Source organism: Phocoena sinus, chromosome 7 (assembly GCF_008692025.1).
Source record: "Phocoena sinus isolate mPhoSin1 chromosome 7, mPhoSin1.pri, whole genome shotgun sequence".
NCBI classification, from domain to species: domain Eukaryota; kingdom Metazoa; phylum Chordata; class Mammalia; order Artiodactyla; family Phocoenidae; genus Phocoena; species Phocoena sinus.
The window spans coordinates 43,836,368-43,850,851 of record NC_045769.1 but is presented as its reverse complement, the minus strand read 5'-3'; the positions used below and the strand labels follow the sequence as shown (position 1 = coordinate 43,850,851).

General features: G+C 37.3%; 1 protein-coding gene across 1 annotated transcript in view; it reads right to left on the bottom strand.

Annotated features, from left to right (window-relative positions):
* STAT4 (signal transducer and activator of transcription 4) overlaps positions 1 to 14,484 on the bottom strand; it is a 93,481-nt gene that overhangs the window by 959 nt on the left and 78,038 nt on the right. Inside the window, exons 15-23 of the mRNA XM_032638413.1 lie at positions 10,787 to 10,870; positions 9,171 to 9,269; positions 6,651 to 6,786; positions 5,054 to 5,103; positions 4,724 to 4,818; positions 3,460 to 3,596; positions 2,935 to 3,126; positions 1,391 to 1,457; positions 356 to 464 (exon numbers count right to left, since the gene is read on the bottom strand). Of these exons, the coding sequence (XP_032494304.1) occupies positions 356 to 464; positions 1,391 to 1,457; positions 2,935 to 3,126; positions 3,460 to 3,596; positions 4,724 to 4,818; positions 5,054 to 5,103; positions 6,651 to 6,786; positions 9,171 to 9,269; positions 10,787 to 10,870 (969 nt within the window). The remainder of the gene's footprint in view (positions 1 to 355; positions 465 to 1,390; positions 1,458 to 2,934; positions 3,127 to 3,459; positions 3,597 to 4,723; positions 4,819 to 5,053; positions 5,104 to 6,650; positions 6,787 to 9,170; positions 9,270 to 10,786; positions 10,871 to 14,484) is intronic.

Genomic DNA, 14,484 nt, shown 5'->3' with positions numbered 1-14,484 from the left:
ATGACATATAAGTATTGTCTGCGACAGTGGGGAGAGTGGTGGAGATTGGTGGGGCTGATGGTGGAAGTAGGGATGAAGTGTACTTGAGTAGGAGGATACAGAGATATTTTGCCCTTGGATGGCTTTTGATGGAAAGACCTAAAAGCAGTTCAAGTCAGTGTAGGTATCTGCTTCCAATGCCCCTAACATCAGCAACACGCAGGACCATACAGACGTACACCCCTTGTGTTATGCTCATGGATTTGTTCCAACAAATGTGTTTTCTCACTGCAGATCTTCACCCCTCGTTGATTCACACACCACCTTCGCTTCCTCAGAAATGCCCTTGACAGCAATGGAAAGAAAGGGGACATACCGCAGTTTCAATTGTTGTGGGACTCAGGTTTTCTCTCAGCACTGCGTACACACTTGGTGACATGGGAAGAAGGTCTGTTGGAGAATGTGTCTCCGTTGAATCACTTCGGCTTAAAGAGATGACAGGGTAAATATGGAAAGGGATTAAAAATAATAGCTTGTAGTGACTTACTGTGTTAGGAACTGTTAGGGCTCAGGGCAGGCCACTCCAAAATGTGCCTCAGTGGCATATCGATTATTTTGAATTAAATGACTTAAGTTACTTAAGAAAGAACCAATGCAGGAGGGACACTCTGACCCTCCTCTTTGCCTCCCCGAAAGCAGGAAATAAATCTCTTCCGTGAGAGGCGCCCTCCTTGCATCTGGAGGTGGAAGAACATCCTTCTTGCCAGAGACAGGGGATTCATTCGGGGCTGAGAAGCCTGTACAAATGAACCTTGTTACTTCTTTAATTTAATACCTCAGGCCCAAACTCTGTTTAGATTCTTCACGACTTAAGCACCCAAAGCCTAAGTATCTTTTTCCTGTCGATTCCTCACAAATTTATTGACCTTTTGCCCAAAAAAGAATAAAAGCTGCCTGTTTTGGCCATTTCTTCAGTCATTTCTATGAGACTTCTATGCACACGACTTAAAATTTGTTCCTTTTATCCTGTTAATCTACCTTGTGTCAATTTTATTATTAGTCCAGCCATAAGAACTGGAAGGGGTAGAGGGGGAAATTTCCATCTCCCCAACAGAACTCATTTCTAGGACTTCATCTATTTGTGACACTGAGATGCCTAATTCATCATTTGAAATCAGAGCCTTCAGCCTGCTATGGAACATAAGGCATATAAAAGGGCAACTTTAGAATTCCTTCGTGATGGGCTTTGTGGTGCATCCTGAAGACTAGTTTTATGTGTTAAAGGTAATGGGACATTGAGCATTAAACTGCTTTATTCTCCGTTATATGTACCCTGCGCTACTCTTAAATTTCCAGCTTTTTTTGGATAAGTTCAATAAGAACTATTTTACATGTGACTAAGATTACTTACATTGTTGAGATGGGGATAAATACAGAAGGGACATAACCTTTGTCTCCCCTTTCTGTTGGTCTTGAAACTGGAAAAGAAAGGTATGTTGGGGGAAAATGTTATTATTATTGATAAAATTAGAAAAAAAAGTCTAAAAAAGTATAAGTGATACTAAAAAGAAGAGATAATACAATTGTCTAGTGATTCACAAATTTTTTTAGTTGAATAGATGAAACAGCATTTTAGATGAGCATAAAATGCGCAAGAAGAGAGAAACAAATCTCTTGGCAGGCCTAACCTGACTTTACATATTAATGCTCTAAACTGTGTGAGAAAAATTGGGAATCAACTATATTACCTGTCTTCCATGTTACATTTAAGTTTAATTATAAGGACAGATTTATTCATGGATTGGGGATTTATAGTAACGCAATTCTTTTCATTAAAACTGACACCAATCATAATCTTATAATTACACAAAGTTTTGAGGCACAGACATCAGTGTTACTAAAAGCACTGCTGCGCTGTAGTAACAGTCATGTGCAAACCTCACCTTGGAAACCCCCCCAGATTTCTCTGGTATACTACGTTGAACTTGTGTGTGATCCAATAGTAAGGACCAGCTGTAATTTTTCAGCTGTAATTTGTTGCATTGACATTTGTTATTTCATTCAGTCAGATGTAGAAACACTTAAAAGCCACACGTTTTTGTGGTGGTTGTTGTCTTTTGTTTGCTTCAGAGGGGGATGAAGGAGGGCGGCAGCAAGTCACCACCTGTGAGTGACAGCTGTACGATATTCCACATGGTGATGCTCATGTATTTAGTTGCTACAGATGAAATATTGTAATGGATTGTATATACTTCGATTTAAAGAAACAGAATAGTGAACTTATATTACAATTATATAGCTATTTCATGAATGTTCTTTTCATGTATTCAACAAATATTTACCAAATACCTGTTTGGGCCAGGTATCATTTTAGACCCTTAGGATACAACAGAAAAGGCAGGTATGTCAAGACTTGTTATTGATAGGCTGCGAGGAAGGGTATGAAGCACAGACCCCCTTGTCCCCTCCCTGGTAAATGAACAATACTTTCTGAGTTGTGAGACTACAGTAAGTAAAAAATATAAAGCTTATCAACCCTGAGCTTCTTTTGTAAAAAACAGCCCTGCCTAACTTTTAACAGCTTTCTAATCATTACCTCCTCTTTCTTTTCCTCTCCCCAGGCATAGAGGTGAAGTTAGTGCCACTCCTATTAGAAAGGAGAAAACTGAAACTCTACCAGTGGCTGAGAGGCTCCCACGGCCATGGTGAAGTCCGTCTACAGCTACTGATTACTAAGTGCTCTGCTAGCTGGACAGCCCCAGCTGTTCCTTTTCAGGAACGGCTGACACACCACTTCATTTCTAAGGCTTCATTTCTAAGGCTTTGACCTCCACATACCTCACAGATCTTATAACGATAAAAGTCAACATAAAGGGAAGAACTTCATTTACTTTACTCCAATCTGAGATTATTTTCCAAAATCTTAAGAAGCAAAGCAAACGGAAAGAACCTAACCTTCACATGGCTGGCAGCTGTAGTGTTTACCGAAGGCTTTGTCTTTGGGAATATCAGGATAGAGGTACTTCAGAGGGTTTTCAGGAATGTTTTCAGCCATAATAACCTTGTAGTCTCGAAGGATGTCAGCAAATGGAAGAGCAGACAACCGGCCTTTGTTGTAGGGCTCTACAGAGTGGAATCTCACTTCTCCTGGAAAAAGAGAAAACAGAGAGAATATTCAGGTTCCTGCAGGCATTCTTTGTGGCCATTCTTCCTACCCACATTATGTTCATGTCACTTGTTGTAAAACAATGCCAGCCCTTCTCTGCATGTGGACAGTACAGATTGCCACGTGATACAGGACACCCACATAGGCTGTGAGAAATTCATGCTACCCTTCTCTGAAACAACTGTAACAACTAATATTCAAGCCCACTGAACACATAAAAGACAGAACAGCAAGCCACACACTTCTGAAGATGGAAAGACCAGTAACCAAACACAATACTAATTTCACATGAATAAATAATAGTGAGCATGTACCATTTTCAGAATGGTCCACCCAGGTGAAAGTTATTCCTCCAAGGTGGCTTTCACTGAATCTTAACAAAAAGGTTCCCGGCATTTTATCCTTTAGCAAGAGTCGTTCCTTCTCTTTGCTAACAAAGCCCATGACATACCTAAAAATAGAACATGCATAGTTTTATCTGATCAAAGACTATAATTTATTGCATTTGCATTTATTGCTTTCACAAAGAACAGACCTGAATTTGTTGTGATATAATCAAAAGTCAGTAGTGCCCGAATACTCTTATACAGATTAAAGTAAATATTAATACTCTATAAAGTGTGAGAAACTGCAACTACTTTCCACACTATGACACTAGATATGCTTAAAAAGGAAAGAAAAGAAAAAGGGACTACTATAAATAATGCAGTTATGAACACTGGGGTGATGTGTCTTTTCAAATTAGAGTTTTTATCTTTTCTGGATATATGCCCAGGAGTGGGATTGCTGGATCATATGGTAACTCTTTTTTTTTTTTAAAGAACCTCTATACTGTTCTCCATAGTGGCTGCACCAATTTACATTCCTACCAATAGTGTACAAGGGTTCCCGTTTCTCCACACCCTCTCCAGCATTTATTATTAATGTTCATAGCAGCCCTATTTACAACAGGCAAGGTATGGAAGCAACCTAAGTGTCCATCAACGGATAATTGGCTTAAGAAGATGTAGTATAAATACACAATGGAAGCTTAGCCATAAAAAAGAATGAAATATTCTTGTTGCCATTTGCAGCAACATAGATGGACCTAGGGGATATCATACTAAGTGAAGTCAGACAGAGAAAGACAAATATTATATGATATCACTAATATGTGGAATCTAAAAAATAATGCGAACGAATTTATTTACAAAACAGAAACAGACTCTCAGACATAGAAAACAAACTAATGATTACCAAAGGGGAATGGGGGTTGGAGGGAGGGATAAATTAGGATTTATGTTGGGATTAACATATACACACTACTGTATATAAAATAGATAACCAACAAGGACCTACTGTATAGCACAGGAAACTATACGCAATGCTTTTTAATAACCTATAAGGTAAAAGGATCTAAAAAGGAATATTATATACACACATATATGTATGTATAACTGAATCACTGTGCTGTACACCTGAAACTAACACAATATTGTAAATCAACTAAACTTCAGTGTTTTTAAAAAGGGAAAAAAATTGACAGCATAAACATAAGAACCTAATGAGTTCATATAGAAAATATAGGCTGTAACTCACCCATCAATCCAAAGGGGAAGAATGTGTTTCTTAATTAGGTCTAATATTGCTTCAAGCCATGTCCAAAAGGTAAATGATTTACCAGGTAAGTGCTCCTATTGGAATAAACAAACATGTTAGGACAATGATTATTTCAATAGTAATGTTAGTATGGTAATTCAAGTTCCTTTTTTCAATGAAATATTTCCTTCAAATGAAAAAACAGTTTCGAGTTTCTTCTTAAAATAACCTTATCCAGGAAATCCTCAAAATCCCAAATTATAATATGGAGGCTTAAAAAGGAATACTAAAAAAAAATCTAAATGATGCTACCCCTCCCCCTGTTTGTACCTTGCAGAACTTGGCCCACGTGAGATGACCATCACTGTAGCTAGACTGGACTAAAATGAAAGAAAAGAATGAGATTTTTATTAAACAATTAGACCCCTCAATTTGGTGCTGAATTTAGATCTCTCCCCCCGACCACTGCTAAGCATTTCCTAAGCACCTGCTATGGGTTTACAGTGTATTTAATGCTAGAAACAGTAAAAATAAAAGATATCATGAAATTTTTTTATCTAGGAAAGAATTCTTTTCAATGGAGGAGCTAAAGATAGCCTTAGGAAGTGGGTGGGTGTCTAGAACAAGACCTCCATGAATGGATAGGATATAAATTGTCAGAGGAGAAGGAAGAGGCCACTCCAGTAGCAAGAATAATGTAAGATGAGACGTAGTGGATATGAACACAGCTTATATAGGAGAAAGTAAGTGCAGCATAATGTTGGTAAATAAACATTATAAAATAAATTTGTGAAAGCCAGAATGCCAGAAGTCTTGAATATTGTCGTGAAAAGAATGAACTAGAGATCCACTTGGCAATAAGGAACCACTGACTGTTTTGATCCAGCCCAATGAAAAAAGAGGTTCTATCTAAAATTTAAGGAAATTATGAGAAAAATTTGATGAAGACCCGAAAGGATATGGCTGCTATTTATACTGTATATATTTAAAAGGTTTATTCACTCATTAACAAATATTTATTGAATGCCTACTATTGTGGTTTATGAATTAAATAAGGATCAAAAAGGATATTTACATTAAGTAAATTTTGTAATATTTCCAATTTATTTAAACACTAATTGATCGGATAGTAAGTACAAGGGCGACCCAGCATCACTTGTAAGTCAAATTTAACCAAATCACACACGATTCTACTACTGCTGCTCAAATTCATCTTTGGCTCTGCTTTAACTAGAAATGTATACAAATTCAATTTTAACTCTTTTCTTGGTGCCAAATGTGTTCACTCCATACTTGTCAAAATATACACATCTTTTAAAATTCTTTTATAAAAAGCTTACACTGTAGTCACTACATGGAGCACCAGTGACTATTTTGCAAACTTTAGAAATATCGGTCAAAACGGAAATTTTCTCGATATGAAGAATTAAGTATTACCTGGATAGTTTTAAATTTATAATAAATTTCCTGATCCTGGGATCAGCTGTTTTCCAGTTGGTTAATGACCATTGCAATATTAATATGAAGATCAAGGCACCATTAAGGCTTCACAGTACATTCAGTGGAAATGGCATAAGAACACCCTGGAGGCTGGAGTGTGGAGTGGAAAGGAAGGGGCTTTACAACTGGACAGCCCTGGCCTGCATCTTGGCTCTAGTACGTACTAGCTGTGGCAAGTCACTTAACCTCTGAACTTAAGTATCCCCATGTATAAAATGGATAGAATGAAGAATTATCCTCAATATTCTGCCTTACGGAAATTTTGTGAGAAAGATACTATAGCATTTAGCCCTATGCCCAGCGATGTAGTAGGCACTCAATAAATTGTGATGATCATTATTATTATTAATAGTAATATCACCCTCATTCTTCAGAACGGTTGAGTACCAAAAACAGGGGCAAGTCCTCCACATCTACCAGATCTTACCTGTAAGTTTTTCGACCAGCATATTGAGTTGATCTGAGTTCAGGCCTCGGCCAACATATGATGAAAACTGCCAGCTCATCACTTCCAGGAGTTGACTCAAAGTGGCAGACGGAGGGTTATTAAAGAAAACCAAGTTCTGAAACAGAGTTGTAGTGATGATTATATGTATTAATCACATTGAACACACTGTAGTTCAACACATAGGATTCCTGATTTAAACTCCTTAGGCCAGCCTAAGTTAATAGTACAGAACTATTGTCTCATCTCTATTGTGCTTTTATAGTAAGACTGATTTTGCCTTTTCCTAAAGAGTCCCTTGTTCTTTGAGTCTAATATGATATATGGCTCTATCTTATCCTTGAAAGAATCACTGTGTAGCTCTTTAACTTTCCCTAGACTATAGTCTATCAACCAAGTACTGACAACACACTGTTCAACAAGTTAGACAAATACTCTCTTCTGAAATAATATTAATCTTAAACAAGACCTATATCATGTTATTTAATTGGTTTATCATGGATTGGTACAAGTTATACCTTGACCAGACAAAGCATCCCAAAGCAGAAAGACAGTTAAGTCCCAGGCTAAGGAAGGGGACCCTACAATATGAATCATAATTAACCTGGGACTCCTGTTTTATGGATAGGACTATAGTCTTTTCTTATTTTGCTCTAGACAAGAGGATCTTTGGTATGATCAACTGCAAGTAAGATTGTTTGTACCAGAAAATGGGTCAACAGTGGTGGAACAGAAGGCTTCACCTCAGATTACTGGAAAGCAGAAGGTGTTAAAGCCGAGAAAGATGTTTTAAGAAAGGAAGGGTGGGGGGAGGAATTAAGAAATCCATTGCAGTATGGGGAGAAGGCCTTTGGCGAACCTGAACTAAGCTGGGCAGCAAGAAAAGGAACCAATTCAAGAGACTTCAGAAGGTGGCAATAAAAGAGGACACAGCATCCAAGAAGGAGTGAGAAATAGGTAGGAGAGGAATGGAGAGAAAGAATTTCTAGAGGGGCAGTTTTCCTTGAACCTAAGGATTATGTCTGGACAAATGACCAAAAAGCATAGAACATAATCAAGGTCTAGGAGCTTAGGTTTTGAAGCAGAATAGAGTTAGGAAGAGAAACCAGAGTTCCTTGTTCTGCTGAACTCTGTATGTAGGCTGTGCATTTATGTGTTAGGAGCTGTATATGAAATACATCTCCAGATTCCTCATCCAAGACTAGAGCAGAATCTGAGACGGTTAGTGTGACAACTTTGGTGGCTTTCTTATAGAAGAAGGATGCTGAAGAAAGCTAAGTGTAGCAGCACTGCACTCTGAGGCTGGAGGACAGAGTATCCCATCTTCCTTCCTACATCCTGGAATTGGATGAAAAACTCCAAATGTGTAGCTCCTAATGGGGAATGACGTTAAATCTCAGAAGTGTTGGCTGTTCTTGGCTTTACAGACCAGGTAACTTTTCTAGTGAGTTCTGTTCTCACTGCAGGCCGAGAGGAAGTAAGGCACAGGGCACTCTGTACAGCGTTCCTCTCTGCAGTTAATCTCCCTCAGAGGCCGGGGCACCAGAAGATGAGAAGGAACAGGGCTGAGTCATTTTCCATGCTGTTTCCTTATTAGGCACATTAAAACAAAAGGGGAGGAACTTGGAGCTGACTCATCATGACTATTCCTATTGCTAGGACCTGAGGTAAAAGAATTCTTCCCTTTGGAAGAAACACTTGCTTTGAATCAAGAAGAAATATTTACATCTGACCTATTTTCTCTAGACCTTGGTGGTTGCCAGGACAACACACTGGGGTTTTGTAAGAGGGAGCAAGGGGAAATGCTGACTCATCTTTTTTGCCACACCCTTCCTTGGCCTTCTTTTAAGAAGAGCTTCTATTCTCTGCTTGCTTTGAAACTTGAGGCCAATTTTTCTTCCATATCTTAAATAACCACCAGATGGCATTAAAACCCAATTTGAGCCCAGAATGGATTAAATCTATAATCAACTTGAAAATTTGTATAGTGTCGTTAGGCGAGATTGATGAATATTCTAGTCACTTATTTGAAACCAATTCTCTACCTTTGTGGAAGAGCCTGTGTGGATAAGGTGTGGCCAGAAGTAGTTGAGGAGGTAAACACAACAGTCGGACATCAAATTCTGGAGAGAGGAGTCTCCCCAGAGCCTAGTTAACAGAGCCACAGGATGGCCCTAGAACTCTCTGTGATGTACAGAGTTGGGAGCTGACCAGACTGTCAGAAATAAAGAATACCTGTCTGTCACTTCTGCTAGCCAGAACTCTCTCAGGGTCCAAGTACATCAGAACATATTACTTTAAATATGACATGAGGGAGGAATCATACAACTGAATATATTGGAATTTTGGAATAAACAATCCACAAAGACATGTCAAAATTTATACACACACACACACACACATACACACACACACATCTTTTGGGGCAGATGGGTTTTGTTAACAATAAAAAAAATCAAATAGAATTAAAGGAGGAGAAACAGGAATAGAAAGAGACTGTACCTGGGAATCATTGGTTGACACGTTGTACCAAATGATGGATGCCCAAGCGTTAGGTAACTGACTGACATTGGAAATCATCACCACAGGTAATGAGCAGGTCTGGTTAAAAAGAAAAATAGCACAGTTATTACAGGTAGTAGTACCTTACACTGATTTTACACTTGGCCCTCTTCCCTAAAGGGTCATCTCAAGCCAACCCCACTCCTCCAAGGCAGTGGTGTCTATACTGCCTTGGTCACTAAAATGATTCATGAAGGCACTGGAACCTTCTGAGCATATATGAGTCAAGGTACAGGGAGGAAAGGAGCTATACAAATAGGAATCCTCTCAGAGTGCTTGGTCAGTCAGCTCCAATATCTTCCTTGACATTGTGGAGGTATTTTTACTTTCTTATGTCATGTACTGCCTAAAATGTAACTAATTAGAGCTTGTATTGACTTAGCAAATTTCCTCTTAATAAATTATATTAAGAATCTAATTTAAAACTTATCTCTGGAACGGATTAATATATTCAAATTATGATCTAACATCTAATTAATGTCAGTATCAGATATGGGAGTTTTAATTGTAGAAGATGGAGAGGCAAGCGATCTTGGAAAACAAAGCATTATGGGAGATAGAGCTGCCTCATCTGTTGTCATGGCACCCAACTTAGTACTTTCGTGCTGAAGTTTTCAACCTTACAGAATAAACAGGCTTCACAGACTAGTGTGGGACTCTAACCAACTTACATTAGTCCCTTCCCATTAACGGAGGTTAGTTAGGTTGCTTGTAGACAGTGAAATACCCACCTGCGGAACTTAATAGCTCATGGAAACAGACATTTAAGGAAAAGAGATGAGGAAAGAATCCATGGAAAATTTTATAAACATGTTTACATTCGTTAAGATAAAAGAGCAAAGGCAGAACTCTAAAAAAACATATCCTACAAATAGGACCATATTCAATCATGTGAAATTGCGTTTGTTCATTCATGCGCTCATTCATTTATTCAACAAATGTTGAGCATCTATTATGTGCTAGGCATTGTGCTAGGTACAGGTAATGGAGGGATAAAGGTGTAATGTCCTGCCTTCAAGAGCTCATTGTCAATCATGTTCAACTTAATCCCCAGTTTCCTTATTCCTTTTTTGAGTTCAATAGTAACAGTTACAAGAGGATCAAAACAATGTACCGTTAATGTTCCTATCATTGGTCTTTGCTCATTATACTATAAAAACCTTTCTTCTGAGGGATTTTTACGTACACGTTAAAATTTTGAAAATATATCATACATGACATGGTTCAAGTATACTTATTTCTCTTTAGGCTTTCCTCTGAGTATCCATGACTCAGGGAATCCCAGAAAACAAACAGACAAAAAAACAGTCTGGGCAACAAATTATTCAATAAGTCTTGAATTATAATGACTGTGAGATTTTATCATTTATATTTAACCAGAATAATATATGTTGACGAATCAGTGAATATTTGACATACTGATTTCCTAAATTAAAACAAAAATGATGAATAAGGAATGTACTAAAACCTAGAAAATACTGAGCTTTCATCTTCAAATGATGACCAATTCCTGAAAATGTTACTAGTAAATAGTAGATATTCCTTGAAATACCTACCTCCAAATCTATGGTGAGGCCGTAGAGGCAGATCTGTGTCTCAAATGTTATGGAATGAAGCTCCTCAGTCACCATGTGACAGCCCTAAGGGGAGAAAGAAATTGCTATCTTACAAATACATAGTTGTTATCTATTATTAGGCATGCTTTTATAAACATTAGTAAATTCTTAAAGTAAATACCCTCAAACACCTCCTATTATGGAACATTCCTTCTTATTATTTAAAAGGTTATTTAAAGTATATACAGAGTTTGAGAAATCTTCATTTCCACAAACAGAATGATTTTAAGTCCCCAAAACAATATAATTTCTAGTTTTTACAATTCCAGTATATTTTCATCAGTTGAATTCAGACAAGTTTTTCCTTATTTTTAATTTTGGAAGTTAGCCCTTTTGACTTACCAACCATTAATAAAAGCAAGCCATATGTGTGTAGCTATAAAAGAAACAAGTCAATGTCATAATGGATTTGTTTTTTTTAAAAAAGCAAGATTTCCTTCTGGTTAAACATGGTAGGTGTAAAACGTGTACTTTCCCCAGCTCCTTCCAGAAACTTCGGTAAAGTAATAGCTAGGGTTTTATTTACTTTCCAGGAAAATAAAGCTGTAATCTAGGTCTCAAAATGAGAGGTAGGGGAGTGTGGAGCGAGGGTGGCAGTAGGGGTAGTGTGTCTCAGAACCAGGGGTTGGAAACACTGGGCCCCCTGAGTCTGGAGTGAGGGCTGAACAGGAGGAGCAGTTACTAGCCCCAGCCCTTTGCAACGAGGTTCCCAACATTCCCCGACACTGGTGGGAGACAGGAAGTTTACTCTCTGGAGCGGATGTATCAGAGGAACTAGAGAGGCTCTCTGCATTTTGGATACAAGGCCAAGATGAGGGCAGGGTGAGGTACTGTGTGGGAGGATCCTGCCAAATCTAGGGGAAGCCCATGCCCCTGTCTCTGCTTGACACCTCCAGGAGAGATATCCGGGAGATAACCAGACCAAGGGAGAAACAACTTACAGATACTACCTTTAGGGACCCCCCAGTGAGACAGCCAGGTCCTAATAATCACTCTTAAGTCTAAATCCCTACCATGCACACAGAACTTCCAGTTTTTTAGTGCTCTTAAACAGTAAACTAATGGTCATCCAACATTTGACAAAGCCTCTCACATGAAATGCAGATACAAAAATCAACAACCAAGAACTCAGAAAAAAAGAGAGAATGCAAAAAGCAAATGAAAAGTTTAAAAAAACTATAATAAAAAATATTATAATAAAAAAAGTATATCAGGCTCAGTTTTATACATTAGCTCAACAAATAAATGGCATAGGAAAGGGGCAAATCAACCACTGTAATGGGTGAACATTGCTTGGATACTGATTTGTACAAACCAGCTGTAAGAAGATCTTTTCAAGATAGTGGAGAAATTTGAACAAATAATGGAGTTTTATTAAGGAAAGATTTTAAGTAAATGCTATTTTCGTTTTTTTTGTGATAAGTGTATTGTGGTTAGGTTTTTAAAAAGTTTATCTTCTAGATAAGAGATACCTACCAAAATATCAATGAGTAAGATGCTATACTATCTGGAATTTAAGTACTCCAGGAAAAATGTGTGTGTTTATGGGGAAAATAGATTAACTAAGACAGGGAAAATGTTAATTATTGTTGAAGCTGGGTGATGTAAAAATGAAGGTTCATTGTATTTCTCTATATACTTTAGTATATAGTTGTATATACATATACATTTTGTTCATTAAAAAGTTCTTAAAGATGTTTAAAAGACTTCAGATGTTACATCCTTACAGATGTAACCAATACATTACATCCATGAAAGGAGAATAGTATACTACCAAAAGGAACATTCAGAAAAGAATGATGAACAATTAAAAATATAATAAGAGAAATAGACAAAACAATAGAAGAGCTGAAAGTAGGGCTGAGGAAATGTCCCAGAAAGTAAAAACAAAAAAACAAAAAACCCCCAAAGAAATAAAAAATAGGATAGAAAAGATAACAAATAAAGAATAACAAACTCAAAACAACAAACAGAAGATCCAGAAAGAGAACAGAGGAAATGGAGTAGAGGAACTATCAAAGGCATAACCCAATGGTAACTCTTATACATTCTAATGGGAGTTGGTACAATCGCTTTTTGAGAATAATGTCTCAATACCTAATAAAGTAGGAGATGCACTCATTCCCCAGGATGATGGTGAGAGTAAGTTTATAAAAACCAGAAAACAAAAAAACAAAACACGATTGTGCAACAGGATCAGAGGGCAATCGGCCCAGATTGGAGCAAGAGATGGAGGGTTCCCAGAGGGATGTTGCCAAAAAGAAAGAAAAAGACAGAAATTCAGATGGACTTGTATGACTATATTTTAAGGACCTTTCAAGTTCTGAAGGAAAGTTTGGGGCTACATTAGTAACAGTTACATAAAATAAACTGATTAAATAAAAAATCTGAGGCAACTAATAAATCCAGGGAAAACTAAAATAATACAAGAATGGAAATACAATCATACTATGTTATATGGTTCAGCTGTTAACAATTTTTATATAATCATAGTAATGTAAACACTGAATATATTAACTAACCAAAACACAGTATATGATAATATTGTGAAGATGGGTGAAATTAATATGTATGAAGAGCTGGTATAAGAGAGCCATAGCTTAATTTAAAATGGGTAACCATCAAGGTACTACTGTATAGTGCAGCGAACTCTGCTCAAAATTATGTAACAACTAAATGGGAAAAGAACTTGAGAAAGAATAGATACATTTATATGTATAACTGAATCACTTTGCTGTACACCCGAAACTAACACAACATTGTTAATCAACTATTCTCCAATGTAAAATAAAAAGTTTAAAAAGAGAGAGAGAGCCACAGCTTAATCTTTTATAGAAATAATTCAGGAGTTAAGTGTATAAAATAAAAAAATCAGGAAGTAACAGTATGATATTAGCATGATATTTATAGCTCAAAAAATGGTCATCTCTGGGGAGTGGGTTTGGAGTGGGAAGGAGTGGGACAGAAATTGCTGTTTTTCCATGATGAAATCTGACAGCAACTTGCTATGTGCCCAGGACCAGCAGTACTGTCATCATCTAAAAGCTTGTTAGAAAAACAGGATTTCTGGCCTCATCCCAGGCCTACTGAACCAGATTCTGCATTTTAACAAAAACCCCGGGTGGAATTTATGAGGCAGTTATTCTCAATGCGATGTATCCACATTGTGTTTCGTCTCAAAAGGGATGTGGAAAATTTACAGATGATACAGAAAGCCAAAACGATTTTAAAAATAAGCCCTGGGGGAACATATGAACAGAAGTGGAATTATCTAGGTTAGAAAAGTCAGTGTGCAGTTGGGGGTGGCTGAGTCAGCCCTGAGGGAAAGGGACATCTACCGCTGAATATATGTTGATAATAAGCTGGAATCCATCGGCATTAAATTTCAAAAAATAAAAATAGTTCTAATATGATGATATGAAAAACAACTACATGGGGGAAGACTTTGGTGATAATGAGGCACATTAAAATAGAATTTGTTCCTGAGAAGGAAATAGAAAATTAAAAACTCCTCTCTCTCTTGGGTTAGATCATTGTGGTACCTTATTCTGCCTGGAGTAACTTAGACTGACCTGGTGAGATTGCTTCTTACTGGATTAGTAGAAAGTTATGATCCTGAAAATTCCTCTTGAAAATTC